The 19,312-nt window shown below is 34.2% G+C and overlaps 1 protein-coding gene across 8 annotated transcripts in view; it reads left to right on the top strand.

Annotated features, from left to right (window-relative positions):
• Positions 1-4,817: 4,817 nt before the first annotated feature.
• Positions 4,818-19,312, top strand: part of LOC129808010 (CREB-binding protein) — a 57,156-nt gene continuing 42,661 nt past the window's right edge. For 5 of the 8 annotated variants that reach the window (XM_055857652.1, XM_055857651.1, XM_055857650.1 and 2 more), the window contains exons 1-4: positions 4,824-6,348; positions 9,426-9,661; positions 9,804-10,020; positions 15,839-16,201. In XM_055857652.1, the coding sequence (XP_055713627.1) occupies positions 6,270-6,348; positions 9,426-9,661; positions 9,804-10,020; positions 15,839-16,201 (895 nt within the window). In that variant the 5' untranslated portion in view covers positions 4,824-6,269. Of the gene's footprint in view, positions 6,349-9,425; positions 9,662-9,803; positions 10,021-15,838; positions 16,202-19,312 lie in introns of all 8 variants that reach the window. The other 3 variants (XM_055857645.1, XM_055857649.1, XM_055857646.1) reach the window with 3 other exon arrangements.

Genomic DNA, 19,312 nt, shown 5'->3' with positions numbered 1-19,312 from the left:
TTACCCTACTACCAAAAAAAAATTTTTTTTCAATAACTCAGTTCTTTTGAAAATGATTAGGCTCAAATCTTATTAAGTTATAGGGTAGAGTAAGCCCTTTTCGCCACCTTAAGGTTTTGAACCCTTGTAATTCTTACAATTTTTGTCGAAATAAAAAGAAGTTTTCTGTACAAGTGCTTTAAAGCATTGTCTCTCTAATGAACCAGGAGACTTTCCGGGAATTTTTGGGCATCTAGTTGAAAAAATACATTTCCTGCAACAATGCATGTTTCAGTACTTTTCGCCACTTTGTAAACACTTTTTCGCCACTGTGTAAGCACTTTTTCGCCACTTGTTTTTAATTGATTTTTAAGAAACAGCAGCTTTCGAAAACCCGCAAAAGTACATTGCACAGTACTTTTCTTATTTAACACCGATATTAGACAATTATTAGAGTAATTCGAATGATTTTTTGCACATTTTTTGTTTGCGACAAAAATCAATTGACAATTACGTCTGTTTCAACTAAATTCCGCGAGGTGCGCCACTTGTAAAATGCTTGGAAAAATGAGTGGCGAAAAGTACTTACACAACCGAAAAAGTAAGCCCTATTTCATCACATCCGTATTTCTTTATTTTTTTGTAAAACATTATTAAATAATGATATTATAGCGAAGCTTAGTTAATATCAAAGTGACTTTCAGTGAAAAAATATCAAATACTGTACTGCAAAAACATAAAATATTGCAAGACAATTTGTCTGAGCGTTGACAAGTTTATTAAGAACTCCATATTTTTTTGGTGACTGTTCACCTTGTCGACATTTTCTTCAATTAACTTGCAAATAATCTAGTCGGTGGAGTACCAGTTATGGTTTTCTGATCCGTTGGACTAGAGGTTACGAAGTAACAGTCATTTCGTAGTTCCAGGAGCTCATAATTCCCTGAAAAAGTAATTTTATTTCTAGGTGGCGAAAAAGTGCTTACTGGCGAAAAAGTACTGACTCTACCCTATCTGGGCCTCAAAGCTTTTGGGAAAAAAGCCTAACCCCGCCCACCTGGCCCGTGATATACGCGTTCAAATAAATATAGAAATGGCTATAAGTCCCCTTTTATTTACGTATTTGATCATAGAAAACGTAAATGATGAAAAGACTCTTGATGTGTTACAACTTTGCAAAACATCGAATTTTCTAAAATAAGACTTTAGATTTAGATGAATCAGCTTTTTGATTAAATCGTATGAAGTTGGGGTGCTCAAAAGAGTTACAGCATTTAACGAAACTTTTCATTATCACCCAAGAAAATCAAATTTTGGCAATTAGAACCGGACCTATAGCCATTTCTAAATTTAATTTTTGAACCCTGATACCTTCAGTCAAAGCGGTCGAAAGCTGTATAAAATTTGAGATCAATCTATGCCATAGGGTCTGAGTTACTGAAAAGCAAAATTTAAGGGTGTTTAAAAATTACGGTGGGAGTGGGGCGTATATGTAACATCACCAACTTCTAGCCGCTCTTCGACCACTTACTGTTAACAATTAAACTAATAATTTTGATATATTCCCAACATTTTATAGAGATGTATTCGCATGAGATTTTGGCGCGAGTCACGAACAGATGATTTTTGACATAACCTCCAAAAAGTATCTACGTCATCACCAACCCGATCTGGCCCACCTTATTACTTTGTTATTTGTTTTTATTCATCTTGCTCTTCGACACCTAAGCCTTGCTGAAAAACAATTTTCGATCTGCTACCTCTCAAGAAGCGGTTATACGACGGATGGACAAACGGACGAGACGGGACGTCCATGAAAATCGACTTTTAACACATGATATACGAGACCTAGGGGAAAAACTTTTCCGAACATTTATGCCTTCGAATAATGTGAATTTTCTTTTACTTTTCCTAGTAGACTTACACATTTCTATTAAATATTAGTTAGCTTATTATCAATTATTAAAAATTATGTGATAATTAAGTAAAATCTCTTTTAGGAGAAATAGAAGAAAATTCACATTATTCGAAGCCATGAACGTTCGAAGGGAGAGTACTTTCCTCTACGAGTGTCAAAATATGTAAATACAAAATGTTAGTCTGATATGATGAGACCGGATTTTACCTAAGACTTCAGACCACAGAAGCTAATACGAGCTTCAGACCTGAGGCTTAGCCTTATGGTTTAAATCCTCTAATTCCTTATCAGGCAAGATTTTTCAGGAAGTTCTATGCTTCGGAAAGGATATTAAGGAAAAATTATTCATTAGACTTTTAAAACTCTACAAAATTATTTGTTATTTAGATTTTTAAGGCATTCGGGAATTGGGATTAGCCTTCAGTCTGAAGCCGGTATAAGATTTTAAAGTATCGTAAGTGTAGGTGACTTTGACATCCTCCTGTTCGTAAGCTTCTCTTTAATTCTAATGTTTAAGAACGGTTCTCACTGCTCAGACATGGTAGATCGGATCGGTAAAGACCATCCTTACGTTCTAGAAGTAAAAAAAAGCTTACGAACAGGAGGATGTCAAAATCACCAAAAGGGGACAAAGTCACCCACACTTACGGTATTTCAACTAAAATTATCACACAAATCAAGTAAAAATTTAGCAAAAAGCCTATAAAAAATTTAACAATAACCTAAAAGTAAAAAATATAGCTGCAACTAAACAATTAGTATTTTCACCAGTAAATCCTAATGCCTCCGGAAATCCTTTTAGATAAGGAAATTTCGATTTGTTTGAAATTACGATTAAAAGCAGCTTTAGTTTTTTTTTGAAACTCCCTTGGAAGATTTCAACAAGCTTTATGTTTAAAATTCATCATAAACCATATCTCTTTAATTTTTGTCTTTTATCCAAAAAAGACATTTCAAAAAAGTAAAATCACCTTGGGTTAAAATGTCATTAAGGTGTGCTAAATCTTAATATTCTTGAATTATTTAAGGTTTAATGGGTTTAATACTATTTAATTTTTGGGATGGACCCCGGTTAAAATCCCGACAGCCAAAATCCGCAAAATCCCAAATTCTTAAAAGTGTTACTGTGTTATCACACTTGCACATTAAAATTTTAATATGATTCGCATTAATTGTCGCTGGTGAGAGTCCAAATGTGTAATTTGTGTGTTTGAATCATTTTATATTCAAAATTTGATCTATTTGTTGATAAAAATGTAGACTTGGCCCGCTAAATTTGATATAAATTGATTTATAGCATTAATGCGAAAAATTAATGCGATTTTCTCTTTAATTTTTTAATGTGAAAAATATTTATGCTTTAGGTAAATTTAAACTTATTTTTGCAGGCCAAGTCCACTTCTTTATCAATAAATAGAAAAACCCCAAATATTAAGTGACTCAAAGATACAAATAACTTATTTGGACGCTCACAAGCGACAATTAATGTGAATCACATTAAAATTTTAATGTGCAAGTGTGATAACGTCGTTCAAGGGTTAAACCTAGGTAAAAAACTCATAATTTCAAAGGCATCGCACTTTCAAAGGTGCCCACTTCCCCATATGGGATAGTTTGAGCTTATCTTTTAACGTCAAGTTTAGATGGATAAATATTTTTGAGGATGAGGCTGAGTCTATTAGGGGTTTTATATTTAGGGGGAAATGGGTCACCGGATTTTCTCCCATGTTTAAAAATTATATTATATACGATAAGGCTCAATTTTATATAAAAATTGGTGAAAAATCCTAATTTCAGAGGAGCCCTAATTTCAAAGGTGCCCTACTTTCAAAGGTACCCAATTTCCCCCTACAATCAATAAGGAGGGATCAGTTTGAATTAATTTTTACTTGAAAATCACTACCGGAAATTATTACTTGCAGATATCGGGTGCTCTTTGGAAATATGGGAACCCGGGAAATCTAAAGGAAATGTTTAGGAACTCGATCGAAGCACACCATGTAGTGTGCTCAACAAATCAAGGATCACGTAGGAAACCCTTATGGACAACCCAGAGGATTTAGATTTGGATCCACGGGGAACGTTTAGGAAACTATATTTTTATCGTAATGTCAGAAGAACTCTTTTTGTTGGTTTTTTTTTGTTCCCTGCTCTATTCTGCTATGGAAGCCATCTAATACGGGCTTCAGAAGGCTTAGCCATATGGCTTAACCTCTTTAATTTCTTATCAATCAAGATTTTTTGGAAAATTTTCACCTAAAATTGGACATTTTGGGCCTAAGCCTTTGGGTCTGAAGCCGGCATAAGGCAAAAGTAATCTTCCGGAAAGAACTATACTCCTATACAACAGTGACAAAATCTAAATAATAATTTTCTGTATAGTAGGAAATAGGTTGAACGTTCCAAAGGATTAAAATTATTAATGTGTAAGAAATAGAAAATAATAAAAAAAATATTGCACAAATAATAAAAGACGTACTGGTGAGGTTATTCCGATTATTCACTTGTTCACAATAAAAAAAGGCTTTAAATGATTAGAATCTGATAGGAGTTTGTCTTATTCGATCCTGCAAGTTTCCACAAGGTAAATAATTCACAATTTTAAAGGAATATTGCATAAAAATCGAAGGAGCAATTTATTTTTTCCACTTCGAACAAAATAACTTTCACAACTGCAAAAATCTCTATTTTGAAAAGTGATTTCAGCGACCCATGCGATTGATACGCGAAACAAATGGCACAGCGCCATCTACTACGGCGAGATGCGGCGAATTTGTTTCGGGTGATCACGTGGGACACTGCCGGCCAATCAATGAAGAGCCGAGTGGTCGAAGGCATGTGGTCGGCTGACCGAATACCCGAGTGTGGGTGCCGAAGTGATGTGTTCGATATAAAATGGTATGTTCGAGGTGTTGGTAGTTCAGTCGGCATGTGTGGCCGCTTTCCTGTAGACCGACATTTTCTCTGACACAAGCGTAGAAAAAGTTTTCATCAACAGCCGCCATATTGACTAATCGGGTCTCAGTAAATTTCGTGAAATTTGTAATCGTCCGTAGAGCGATTAAATGTACATAAAAATTGGGAAAAATTTGTGAAGAACAGTGAATAATGTGATTGGGAGATGAGTGAAGTGATGATTTGTGGCTATTTATGGGGGTAAAGTGTCAAAATTTGTGTTCAACTTTTGCGCTCATTGTTGGGGAAATTGAGTTCGGCTATTTTGAAGTCGTGAAATTTTTCTTTATCTCACCACCAATACATCACATCGGGTGGATATTTCAGGATATTATTTTGCTTACTACTCGGTGGATTTTTGGGGTGGCAGGTAGAAATTGTTGGTGGAGACATTGGAGCATTTTGGATGTGGTGAAAAATCCAAGTGCAGATTTATTATTTGTCGTCGATGGCCCAAACACAATGGCCAATGCCAAATGGTAAATGGTGGAAGCAAGAGTTCGAGTGTTGAGAAATTTCAGCGAGAGAGACTGACGAAAAAGGCGCACACCTCACTATTACCACTTTCCCAGCCACAATCCCATACCATTTCGGGGGGATTTTCCCATTCCCGAAGGGATTTTGCCCAGAAATTTTCTACTCTGGGGCTCTGTGCTACCTTCTTCACTTTTTTTTCTTTTTATTACTTGCTTCCTTACTCTCGAATCACGCTCCCGCAGCCAAGTTGCTTCTCGGCGGAGCCTCGAAGTTGGGTGGAAGTTTTTCTTGTGGGAGAAAATGTAATGTGCCCCAGACTCTCAGCTCTGGATCCCTTTACAGTGGGACACCATCTTATGTGGGAAATATGTGTCATATTTCGTGCAGTGGGCTGCAAACATTGAATTCCTCAACACCATCGCACCCCACACATCCCCCCAAATGTCAGCTTCGCGTCCGGAACCAACAACTGCATGCAGAGTCTCATCGGACGCAATTCCAGGCAGCAGAACACAATCCACAATCTTTTCACCCCCTTCGGATGATCCACAGACAACAGTCTGGCCAGGCGCAATCTCTCATCTGATTTTGCCAATGTAGAGCATTTTTATTCCACCGCAAAAAAAAATACCAGGGGGCTTTCACTAAGGCAGGGACATTTTTTCCAAATCTTCCGCTAAAAGCCTAACATTACTAAAAAAAAAAAATCCATTTGAACATTTCATTCAGCCAAGTGTAGAGACTTTTGGTAGTTTGTGAGGATATTTGAAGGACAATTTGTGCAAAAAGAGACTAAAGGACACGACCAGTGAGACATTTTTTTCCCCGGAAAGAGAGTTTTTGAGATAGGAAGTTTAGGGACTCGCGTAGTGTAAAGGACAGGAACCATTTAATATTTGAGTGTGAAGTTTTGAGTGAAAATAGTGAAAATCGGATCAGGATGGCTGATCACTTGGATGAGCCGCCACAGAAGCGGACCAAGCTGAGGGATTCCTATCAGCAAGGGCCATCAGATTCCGGTGAGTATCAATTGATTTTTTTTTTGATCAATACTAACCCTGAGACATTTTGTGCTTGGGCTCATATTCACCAAGAGGCAGACTCAAAGTCCCTGATATTGCAAGTAACAGGTGCCTTTGAACAAATTACAAATGACAGTAACTCTTTAAATATTTAAAAATTCAAAATTATAAAAATATTAGCTTCTATGCAATTTAAAGAAATCAATTTGATTATTTTAACTAATTTTGGGAAATATTATTCTTATTTTTTGTCTAATAGAATTAGAAATTAAATGGTTTCAGACTTGATATTTTATTCCATTCCTAAAGGTGTAGTCCACAGAATTTTAATAGGGGAAAGCGCGCTACCTTGCGACGACTTCGGACAATTCAATTTTTCTTCTATGTCCCTAAAGTCCAAATCCGGAATCCAAAATTCCGAAAGTTAAAATCCGGAATCCAAAATCCCGAATGCCAAAAATCCGTAAAAGCCAAAATTCCAAAATCCAAAATCCCGAAGCCAAAAACCCGAAAGCGCCAGTCCCGAAAGCCAAAATCCCGAACGCCAAAAACCCGAAAGGGCCTAAATTCCAAAATCCGAAATCCCGAACGCCAAAAACCCGAAAGCGCCGAAATGCGGAATCCAAAATCCCGAACGCCAAAAACCCGAAAGGGCCAAAATTCCAAAATCCGAAATCCTGAACGCCAAAAACCCGAAAGGGCCAAAATCCGAAATCCAAAATCCGGAACGCCAAAAACCCGAAAGGTCCTAAATTCCAAAATCCGGGATCCAAAATCCCGAACGCCAAAAACCCGAAAGGTCCTAAATTCCAAAATCCGAAATCCAAAATTCTGAACGCCAAAAACCCGAAAGGTCCTAAATTCCAAAATCCGGGATCCATAATCCCGAACGCCAAAAACCTGAAAGCGCCAAAATCCGGAAGCCAAAATCTCGAACGCCAAAAACCCGAAAGGGCCTAAATTGCAAAATCCGAAATCCCGAACGTCAAACACCTGAAAGCGCCAAAATCCGGAATCCAAAATCCCGAACGCCAAAAACCCGAAAGCGCCAAAATCCGGAATCCAAAATCCCGAACGCCAAAAACCCGAAAGGGCCAAACTTCCGAAATCTGAAATCCCGAACGCCAAAAAAACCCGAAAGGGCCAAAATCCCGAATTTTCAAAATCCTGAAAGGGATGAAATTTTATGGGGGATAATGTGCAGAATAATTTCTCAAGACGGAAAATTTCCCTTTGTCTCTAGAAAGCGCGGTTGCAACCGTGAGAGTAGCTATGACACTTTTAAGAAATTCGGGATTTTGATCCATACGGGATTTTGGCTTTCCGGATTTAGGCGTTCGCAATTTTGATCGAGACCCATTAAAATATAATATAATAATAGGTCTAAATTCATTAAAAACATCTTGAAAAAAGAATGAGTTGTTCGAAACTTCAGTCATCCGAAGGTAGCGCGCTTTCCCGTATGCAGTCTTGAGCGTAAATTATTTTATTAAATTATAAAAATCCCGTTACAAGTTTTGCTTGTTGGAAAAATAAAGACGCTTCACCTATTAGGAGCGTATTAGCTTTGATATTTCAATTTATTCAAAAACAATTTTAGGGGAGATTGGGGTAGTTCAACGAGTCTAGATTTTTCTTCAAATTTATATCAGCAATTTTGTAGCTATCAGTATCTCATTACCTTTTGAAAATTATATTTTAACTCTAATTTTTATATATTTTTTGAAAAACAATTAAATATAATATTCAAAATTATTAAATTTCGAAAATAAAAAAATGCAAATTGGAATTGCAGATTGCCATTGCCAAGTTACTCGTTGAAAGTTGGAATCAAGGGGATAAAAGTGTTTTTTAAATAAACAAAATTTTGTAATTTTTAGACATTTTCACTACGAGATTCCTTATTAATTATTAAATGTTAAACCTCAAAGTATTTAAAAATCTCAGCAAAAAAAAAACATTTTTAAAAATTTTTAATGAAATACTCAACTCTACCCCAAAGGAATAATATTTTGTTAAATTTTGTAGAAGAAATCAAATAAAAAATCTTGTAATTAATTATTGCTAAGTAATTTCGAAAAAATAAAAAATTACTTGTGAAAGTTTTTATTTTCGAACATTTTTTAAATTTATTTTATTAATTTAATTAATAAATTTTATTAATTTTTCTAAATAAAAATTACCCTTTTAAAATTATATTACCGAATTTACAATTTTTTTACAATTAAAAAAATAAAGATTTCAAAAACATTATGTAAGAAACTTGTGGGAGTGGGGGGGGGGTCGCCGAAGATCAGAAGTCAATATCTCTCACCGTTTGGCAGCCAGGCCAGAGGGCAAATTTTTGAAATTCTCACTCGCACTCGTCAGCTTTTTAGTGGCCGAGAGAAATCGACTTACACACCCTTCAGATTCTTGAGTACGTGCACCGATTGCTTTACATCATAAAGGAGTCGTTACAAAAGGATTTGAATCTGCAGGGTGTGCGAGTGGATTTCTCTCGGCCATAGCTAACTGGTGCGAGTGATAAAAATTCGCCCTCAGTATGGAGAGAAGTTGAAAAAAGACGGATTGTGGAATCTGCTCTCTCGTGGAGTTCGAGCAGTTAAAATTTAACCTATTTTTTTTAGTTAAAAGTTCGTCACGAAATTTGAAAATTATGTCTCCGGCGCGCTATTTAGTTCAGGAAAATTTCACGAAATCAAAATTTACCTCCCTTTCTTTCGCTTTCTAAATTCAATTGAACTAAATTGAATTTGTTGCGATGTTTAAAGGAAGAAGAAGAATGCGGAAAAGTGAGATAGACATATGCACAGCATAGCAAAGCATGTGAGAAAGAAGGTATTCGAATTTCGATTTCGTGAAATTTTCCTGATCTAAAAGGCTGGAGCCATTATAAATTAAAAAAGGAAAATTTTAATATTTCCATGGTTAAAATAAAAATCAAGTTAGGTAGAGCCCTAATGGGGCTTATCGCGATTTTTTCATGATAATTCTCCCGCCATTTGTCACATCGTAGCAGCCACTGACTAACATGTCAATACCTCTTCTTGTGCTTTTCTCCTACGACACAGAATTGATATCGCGTAGTGACATTTACAACTTGGAGGATCACCTGCCGGATGAACTTGTGTCCAGTGGCACAAATTGGGGTGATCAGTTGGCGGGCAATAAGCCACCAGCTCAAGGTCCTGGGCCAGGTGGGGCGCCCCAGATGAATGGCGAGGATTCTGGTGTGGTGCCACCAAATGCAAATATTGCCATGCAGAGACTCCATCAGCAGCAATTGGCACAGCATCTCATGCAACAGGTAAGTTGATCATGTGAATTATTTCAATGCCCAAAAGACATCTTGTAACAGAAAACTGTCTAAAACACAACCCTCAACCACACTGTACCATCTTCTTTTCCTTTCTCCCCCAACAAACAAAAACACTTGTGCCGGTCGAAAGAAGAGAAAATGTGTGTACTTGCAGGGAAACAAGAACATTATTGGCAACGTAGCGGCTATTGGGATTGGACCATTGGGCAGCAAGAGCCCAAATCTTCAGTCACCACCAAACGCACAGGCGAGCATGTCAAATAATCTGGGTGTTGGTACGATGGGCAACTCCATGGTGATGTCCATTGCTAGCAATGGCAATCCGCAGCCCATGAGTTCGCTTCAAGGTAAATACTAAAATATATAGTCTCTTATTTTTCTTTTTTTTGTATTTTTTTGGGGCAGTGGATAGGGAAAGTGAAGGGATATTTACAAGTGATGGTAACACAAGAGAAAATACTTGATAATTTGAAAAGTTTGACAAATCAATAATATTTTTCAAGAGTAAAAAAAATATTTGAACAAATAAAGAAGTTTCTGTTTTCTAGTAAGGTAAGGTACTCTCTAGTCGGCCGTTTAACATGTCGGCCACTATGTGTTCTTCAAGTCGGCCGGTGGAATTATTTATTCATATTATATAATTTTGCAATAATATTCCAGGAGTTTTATAACATCATAAGGTCAATAATTGTATAAATAACACAAATGACCGAGAGTACAAATGAAATTAGACACAAAACATTAAAAAAAATTATTAAAAGTCAGAGGATTCAAATTTACCTTAAGCAATATTGGTCATTTTTCAGCATATTTTGATGTTCTTTATAATATTCACGACATTTTTTCACAAAGAGTTATTCGATTTATTACCTGTACAGATTACTTTAGCAGTCAAATTTTGAGTCAAACCGCAAGTTGAGAACTTTAACTAACTCACTGTGCAATAAATTTATTTTCATTATTGATAAAAATATTAATTTTCTGTCTTAAATGTGAAGGTGTGAAATTTTAAAGCCATGTTCCTCAATTCGGCCGGCTAAATAAAAGAATAAAAAGAATTTTTCCCTTACAATTTTTTGTTTTCTTAAAATTACTATTCTTTAAAGGTTTTCTTTCTTTCTTTCTCAATATCCTTTTCTAGTCCGTAAAAACGTTACGAGCTTTTAAAATTTGAAAAATGGGTGGCCGACTAGAGGAACCCCAGGTGGCCGAGTAGAGAAACGCTTATATTGAAGTGGCCGAATTGAGGAACACTCTACATTTTTAAAACATTTTAATTTTTTAATAATCTAAAATTATTTTATCTCCAAATAAAGTGTACAATCAGATGGACAAAGATCTATACTACAACTTAGGGTGAAAATTTGATCAAAACAGGCAAATTAAATGTCCTTTTACATAAGTTTTTCATAAAACCCATCCTTAAGTGGCCGACATACAGCCCCTTACCTTATATATGAATAAAAAATTATAAATCCATTTTTTTTTGTTGCACCTACAAAAAATATAGAACAGAATGCATGCTTATTTGTTTATTTTGATTCTCCAAAAAATGGACAAAATTGTTTTTAATAAAAAAAGATTATATATGTTCATAATGGGTCTATTTAAATTTAAATTAGGAACAATTTTATTCTTACACTGAGAAAAAAGGAGGGTGCGATTAACATTTTTTCTCAGAACTTTAACACTTTTTAAGGGTAAAATAACCATGAAAAAGGGTACCTTTAACCCCTAATACACCTAAAAAGGGTAATATTTACACCGATTTTGGATCAATACTGCAGGGTAAAATTAACATTTCCGAAATGTTAGTTTAACTCTTTAAGGACGATTGGAACACCGGTGTCCCATAAAGAAAATTATTTTTCCTGACTATCTAAAGTTACTTTTTCCATATGTTTGTACGTAATTGCAAAGTAGAAGGTTGAAGGAATCTAGGATACTTTTTGAAAGTCTCCAGCTATTTGCTATATAGTAAATTTTTAAGCTCAAAAATGGCGAATTTTTAAATTCTCATTATGAAAAAATAATTTTAAATATATTTTATAATTTCCAATTTTTTTTAAGCAAAACCGTTCTGGGAAAAGAAATTACAATGCTCAAACATAATATTTTGCATTAGATTGAAAATTATCACTCATTAGTATTGTCAGAAAAATTACTTAAATTTTTAGGCTATTTTTGTCCCTATCGTTCGTAGAGACAAAAAATACACCAAATCAGACTCTGTTGACTTTTCGAAGGCCAGATATAAGACCTTTTACTGGTTTTGTTCATTGGTTTCATTTTTATTGCTGATTTTCGGTCCGCGAAAACTGTCTCGTCATTAAAGGGTTAACTTTTTCGGATTTCTCGCAGTGTAATAAAAAAAAATCAAGGACTCTAGATATATAGGTTCCTTTTTAATAAGAAATTGATCCTTATAGCTTTAATACACTGAAAAAAATATTTCGCAAAATTGTTCGTAAATGTTTGTGAATTCCTATTGGGGACTTACGAAATGCTCCGAAATCGTAGAACTCACTAAAAAGTTCGTAAAAGTTTCACAAATTATTTCACAAACATTGTTCGTGAAATAATCATTTGACAAGTGTTTTTTTTTGTTCTTTAACAAAAATTTGTTCGTGGATTTTTGTTTGGCAAAAATTTACGAGCAAATGACAAAATTTTACGAACATTTTCAAATAAATGTTTGTAAAAGTACAAAAAATTGCCGTCAAATGATCATTTTACGAACAATGTTTGTGAAAAGAGTACAAACTTTTACGAACTTGTTTGTGGGTTATATGATTTACGAGCATTTCGTAAATCTCCAACAGGAATTCACAAACATTTACGAACAATACATTTACGAACATTTACGAAATATTTTTTTCTGTGTAATATTAAATTATGATAATAAGTTCCTTTTTTATAAAAAATTACTATTTTTCTAACAAATTTTAATTCATGATCCTCTGAAAATGTTTTTTTTTCTTTCTCAAAGATAAAATTGAAATAATTATTCTTGAAAACGGTAATGTTTTTTCTTTAAAAAAAGTTCTTAAAGATTTTTTTTTTTGAAAATTGAGAGATGCAAATCTGATTAGATCATTCTTTTATTAATTATTTATACGTTCTTTAAACTCTTCGGGGATAAAAGCAAAACAAATTTTTACTCCTAATATTATTGTAAAAATTTTTAGTTCTTAGGGGAGAGTGGGGCATTTTTTTTTGTTCAACTTTTTTACAAAAAAATTTCGAAATGTGTATGTTTTATAGATTCCTATTTGTTTTATGTTAAAATATAATCATGCAATATCAAAATTTTGGAAAGGAGTGGCACAGCGTCCCATGCTTTGCGAAGTATTCGAACTGGTGACTTAAATGCTATACTTCAAAAGTATCTACTACATTTCAACCGATTTAAACCGATTCATAAATCACTTATAAGATTCCACAAATTGTTTAAAGAGTAATGAAATTGATTTTCGGAAAAAAACTATTTATCGATTCATAACTGGTTCATTACCGAATCACAACCGATTTATAAATCACTCAAAATATTTTTCCAAAATACCACTCAGGAATAATTAAATTGAATTTCGGATATAAAATATTTATCGATTATGAACAGGTTCATAACCGGTTCAAAAGCGATTGGAACTGGTTCAGTTTTGTCGGAAATTCCAAGACATTTCCAACAATCCCAAATAGTATCCCATATGCTTGATAAATGTGCTCTCAAAAACCTTTTTTAAGTTTTTACCTTGAAAAGAAAACCTTAATAAGAATGATTGAACGATATTGTCGTACATGGTCGAATGTTCGCCTGGGTAATTTGTATGAATTACCCAGGCGACTAAGACATATACGAAAATGAAAAAAATCGTATGACGCGTTTTCGAGCAATCGGAAAAAAACGGTATTGGAGCATGATAACGATCCTTGCGTCAACTTATGTGGGGGCCCCCTAAAGTCCCAAAGCCTCTATCTCTAACCGTTTGGCCTCCAGAGCTGGGGACATCCGGGCGGACAGACGGACAAGTAGCGTGATGTTATTTCTCAAAAATCGTCTGAAACGTGAAGTATATCTTAAGAAAAATGCTCTTCGGGGGGTGGAAAAGGAAAATTGGGGAGGAGGGGTGACAAAATCGAGTGATTATTATACTTCTCTCTCTTGGAATTTAGAAAATTCTTCTTGTACCAGTAAATTTCAACATAAAAAAATACTTAACCAATTAAAATTTATCAAATTTGTGAAAAATTTTAAGATCAATCAAATAAAGCACATTCTGTCTGAATCCGGTAAAATTACACTCTCTTACTCAGTCTATTCATTGACATTGGAAATTCCAAGAAGAAATTTCTGGATGATATTGGTGTCTGAAGACGAAATGTCCGCCTTGACCATGTCAAAAACATATCCAAAAATGGAAAGGATCGATGATTTATTTCTTGAGATATTCCCAAAAGAGTGGTTTCTGGAGGTGATTTTTCGATTCCTTATATTAACTTTTGGGGGGTACTCAGAACAATCAAAGTCACTAACCTTGTCTCTTTGGTCAGACAATTGATCAGAAGAAATTCTGCTATGCTGACCAGAATACTAGCATGTTCAAGAAGAAGAGGTCGGGCGTCTTTGAAATGTATGGATGAAATATCCGCTAGGACACTCTCTAAAACATATCCAAAAATGAAATACATCGACGGTCTGGTTCTTGAGATATTCCTAAAAGAGTGGTTTCTGGAGGGGAATGATAGACGTAAGTGACATTTGGATTCTTTAGATCAGTGCTGGATTTAGGTGGGTTCCCTGAGGCCACGGCACCGGGCCCCCACATTTTAGGGGCCTCCACATTTAAAAAGTTTACTGTGGTCACAAAATACAAATTATTACAAAAAAAGGAAAAAAGCTTTTACCATTCCATTTTAAATCAATTTCCCGTAATTTTCGTCAAGGAAAATTTTTTTCTTGGTGGCTTTAGAAAGCTTTCAGCTCTAGACAGACTTCCCTAAGCCGAGAGACGGCTTAGTGCAAAACTGATGGAAATTTATTTTAAATATTTTGGTTATAATTACGTTAAGCCGTCTCTCGGCTTAAGTCCGTAGATGTGTGCAATACATTACATGTTTAAAGTGAAACTCTTGTTCAGAATTTCTGATTTTTCAATTATTTGGACCAATTTGTTAAAAAAATATCATTATCATTTTCAACCGCTTTTTCAATCACGAATCTATGACATCCAGTTTAGCAGGTCAAGCCAGTTTAGCGGGAAGAAGTTCGGGTTCGATCTCAAGATGTTCTAAGACAAGATCTTGAATTTGATTTAGCCACATTGCCCTAGGTCTACCTCGAGGTCGATATCTCTTCACAACGGCTTACATAGCTTTTCTGGCTTAAAAGTTCACTGAGAGAAATCCGAAAAAGTTACAATAACATTCCGGAAATGTTAATTTTACCCTGCAGTATTGATCCGAAATCGGTGTAAATATTATGCTTTTTAGGTATATTATGGGTTAAAGTTACCCTTCTTTCATGTTGATTTTACCCTTAAAAAAGTGTAAAATTAACATTAAAAGATGTAAAAATATATACACGTAAAAAGTGTTAAAATTATGAGGAAAAAAAGTTAATCGCACCCCTTTTTTCTCAGTGTTCTTTAAAAATTATAAAATAAGGGGCTACAACTAAGTGAAAGGGTAAGTGTGCCAAATTCCGGCCAGTTTGCAATTCCGTCCACATTTTTTTCCTCGAATTTTCATGAATTTTTAGTTTTTACATACTCTAAAGATTATACAATGCAAAAGAATAACATAAAAATGTAGTTCCGTATTAATTCCCGAAGGGCAAGGAACTATGAAAATAAAGGTGGCCGAAATAGAACACCAAAGCTATGTCTACATTTTTATTTATTTTAAAATGTATTAAGAATTATTTTAGAGTAAATGAAAACGGTAGACTGTTTACAAGGTTTCAATAAATACTCTTTAAAAATAATTTTAAAAAATCAATTTGTATTAAAAATATTACATTTAAAACTTGAGACTTTGGCGCTCGCATGCAACTATGCCGAAATTTGGCACATTTACCCTATTTCAAATAATGAAAAAAAATTAAGTTAGAAGAAATGAAACTTCTTGTGAATGCATCAACATCGTTTTTCTCTATTCCCTTCGCAGCAATGAACAGTGTTTCGCAGGGAAATGCTGGAGGCATGATTATGTCAAATAGCAATTTGTCCGGACTTGGAGGTAGTGGCGGAATGTCCGGAGGAGGACTCGTAGTGAATAACCTCAAGCAACAGGCTCTAGGGGGTGCTGGAGGGATGCTGGGTGGACCAATGGGTGGTGGCGGTGGTCAGGCTCAACAGGGTCAGGCCATCCATCACCCAGGACATCCGGGCATGCAGAATGGACCCCTGATGGGCACTCCAACGGGCCGTGTAGTCGCGATGCAGCAACAGAATCCGCAAGGTCACATGGCGGGTCCACGAGGACCACACCTCATTGGACCCCGCATGCAAGCACCTAATATGGCACTAGGTGAGTCTTTCATTTCTTTTTTATTATTTCTGAATTGCTCCATTTGAAGAAGTTTTAAAGTAAAGAATGACTTAGGTTTGAGCTAGAACTTTATTGAAGAGAGAAATTGAAATTGAAGGACACGTAGAATTCAGAATTTGGATAGGGGAAAGTACTCTCCCTTCGAACGTTCATGCCTTCGAATAATGTGAATTTTCTTTAAGTTTTCCTAAGAGACTTACACATTTCTATCAAATATTAATTGGCTTATCATCAATTGTTGATTATTCCGTGATAATTTTGTGTAAATCTCTTACGAAAAACAAAAAAAAATTCACATTACTCGAAGGCATGAACGTTCGAAGGGAGAGCACTTTTCCCTAACTCCCTTCAGAATTGAGAAAAAAATAATTAAATAGTCTTCAAAGTTACAATGAAATTGCATAACTACCAAATTATTTCTAGATTATCAAATTCCAAATCATAATCAAAGTCCGTGATTTTAAATTTAACCCTCCTTCCTAAAAATGGCACAGTGAAAGATATAGAAACATTATAATAAAAAGAATTACATGATCAATAATGAACTAAAAAATAAAAGTATATTGCATAGAATAAAATTTGGTGCTGAAATTGTATGCTCAGTGATTACTTTTTTCAAAGTCAGTATACTTATTAAAATAGAATGAAGTAACTTATTTTTTTGGATTTATTTTTTGCAGAATTAAACAATAAGTATTATTCAGATTTTATTAAATATTTAATCTCTTAAAATAATTTCAATCTAAACAAGTTGTCTGATTAGATTTAGTATGTTAAAGAATTTTAAGCTTTAGACAAACAAAGAACATGATACGATTGAAACGTAGGTGCGGGTTAATTCTAACACTTTACAAATCTTCATCGATCCGATCTATTAGGTCCGATCAGTAGAGACCCTCTTTAAGTAATAAAATTAAAGAAAAGCCTACGAAAAGCCAGGGGAGCAGTCATTCGCATCTACTCTGAAAAAAAAAAATCTTGTTAAACGGACAAGTTGATCTTGTTAAAATCTTGTCAAAAGGAGGTTATTTACTAATTTCACAAAACTTTTTCTCACATTTTATATGAAAAAACTTCCTTTTGAAATTTTTTTTTTTTCAAAATTCAATTAGCCGCCGATTTGACAAAACTTTTCCATGTTCTGTATGGAAGAACATCCTTTTCACAAAATTTTCTTGTTAATTTGTAAAGATTTTTTCACAGAGTTAGGCGATGAATTATATAATTTTAAAATCCTTTTATGTTACTCATACATTTTCTCATGTTGTTCTTGTTGTTTTTTTTTTTTTTAAATTTATTCTACAAGATCGCATTGATCAAAAATTTCTTTAATTACATCAAATAAATATAAGATACATCTTATCGTTTATTGTTACTTACACTACTGACATTCTATTAAAAAAAAAACTCAAGTAATGAAAAAAAAAATGTCTTAAATCTAAACTTGGAACCCCCAATAGAGTCTGATTCGATTTATTTTTTCTCTACACAGAAAAATTTTTTTTGTAAAAATGTTTGTAAATTCCTATGAGGAACTTACGAAATGCTCGTAAATCGTATTACCCACAAACAAGTTCGTAAAAGTTTGTATTTTTTCACAAACATTGTTCGCGACATGATCACTTGACGAGCATTTTTTGTATTTTTATAAAAAATTGTTCGAAGTGTTCGTAAACACACAAAAAAGTTCGTAAAATTTTGTCATTTGTTCGTAAATATTTGTTTCCCTGACAAACATTTACGAACAAATTACAAAATTTTACGAACATTTTGTGTGTGTTTACGAACATTTACGAACAAATATTTGTAAAAGTGCAAAAAATGCTCGTCAAGTGATCATGTTACGAACAATGTTTGTGAACAAAGTAGGGGAAAGTGCCCATGCTCTGCACGGTCCCAAGCTTTACAATGACTAAATTTTTCATATATTTCTGAATAAATACGACTCCGCAATATATTTTGAAAACAAGACACTTTCCCTTTGTTTTTAAAATATAGAAAAGATGAGTCACTTTTATTGAAGAACATTCGAAAAATTTAGTCATTGTAAAGCTTGGGATCGTGTGAAGCATGGGCACTTTCCCCTACAAACTTTTACGAACTTGTTTGTGGCTTATACAATTTATGAGCATTTCGTAAGTCTGCCATAGGATTTCACAAACATTTACGAACAATTTTGCAAAATATTTTTTTTTTGTGTATGGACGATAGGGACAAAAATAGTCCAAAAATTAAAATAATTTTTCTGACAATACCAATGAATGATAATTATCATTCTAACAAAAATGATTAAGCATGAGTATTGTAGTTTTTATTCAGAAAAGGGTTTTGCTTAAAAAAAAATTGAAAGTATAAAAAATAATTAAAATCAATAGGTTAAATGTGCCAAATTTCGGCATAGTTGCATATAAGCACCGAAGTCCTAAGTTTGAAATGTAATATTTTTAATTCATATTGTTATTTTTTGTTACTTCCTTTTCGGGAGGGTTGTGTGGAACCTTGAAAACTAGTTTATCATCTTTGTTTTCTTTAAATCACTTCCTAAAATATTGAAAAAATTAATAAAAATATGGGCATTGCTTTGGGTAGTATTTCGGCCACTTTGAGTGAAATTCCGGCCACCTTTTGTAACGCAACGGATAGAAAATTTCAAAACGTCAATCGGAACGAGTTTAATATGTAGTTTAATACGTTTATATGACCCACAAGTCCTGAGATCTTCCGTGTAATTTGTCCTGAAGACTTGAAGAGTATCATCTCAAATTTACGCGCAGATTTCCGTAGCAATTTGCCCTTTCTGAACTCTTCCAAGGCCTTTTCCACATCATCTTTTTCATAGAAGCGATGGTTTTTTTTTTCTCTGGACATTGTAGAACTCAGAAATTGAAAAAAAACATAAAATAAATAAGAAATTTAGGAAAGCAAAAGATATTGCCGGAATAGGCAACACTACCTCACCGGAGAGACGCTCACAAAGTATATACTTTTTTACGCGAAATACAGGATCCAGCTGGGAAATTTTACCCGAAATTTAAAGATTGATTCACTATTAACATAAACAGAAACAATCTTTTATGAAAACTAATCGAT

This window comes from Phlebotomus papatasi, chromosome 3 (genome assembly GCF_024763615.1).
Source record: "Phlebotomus papatasi isolate M1 chromosome 3, Ppap_2.1, whole genome shotgun sequence".
Lineage (NCBI taxonomy): Eukaryota > Metazoa > Arthropoda > Insecta > Diptera > Psychodidae > Phlebotomus > Phlebotomus papatasi.
This window is presented reverse-complemented; position numbering and strand designations above follow the sequence as displayed.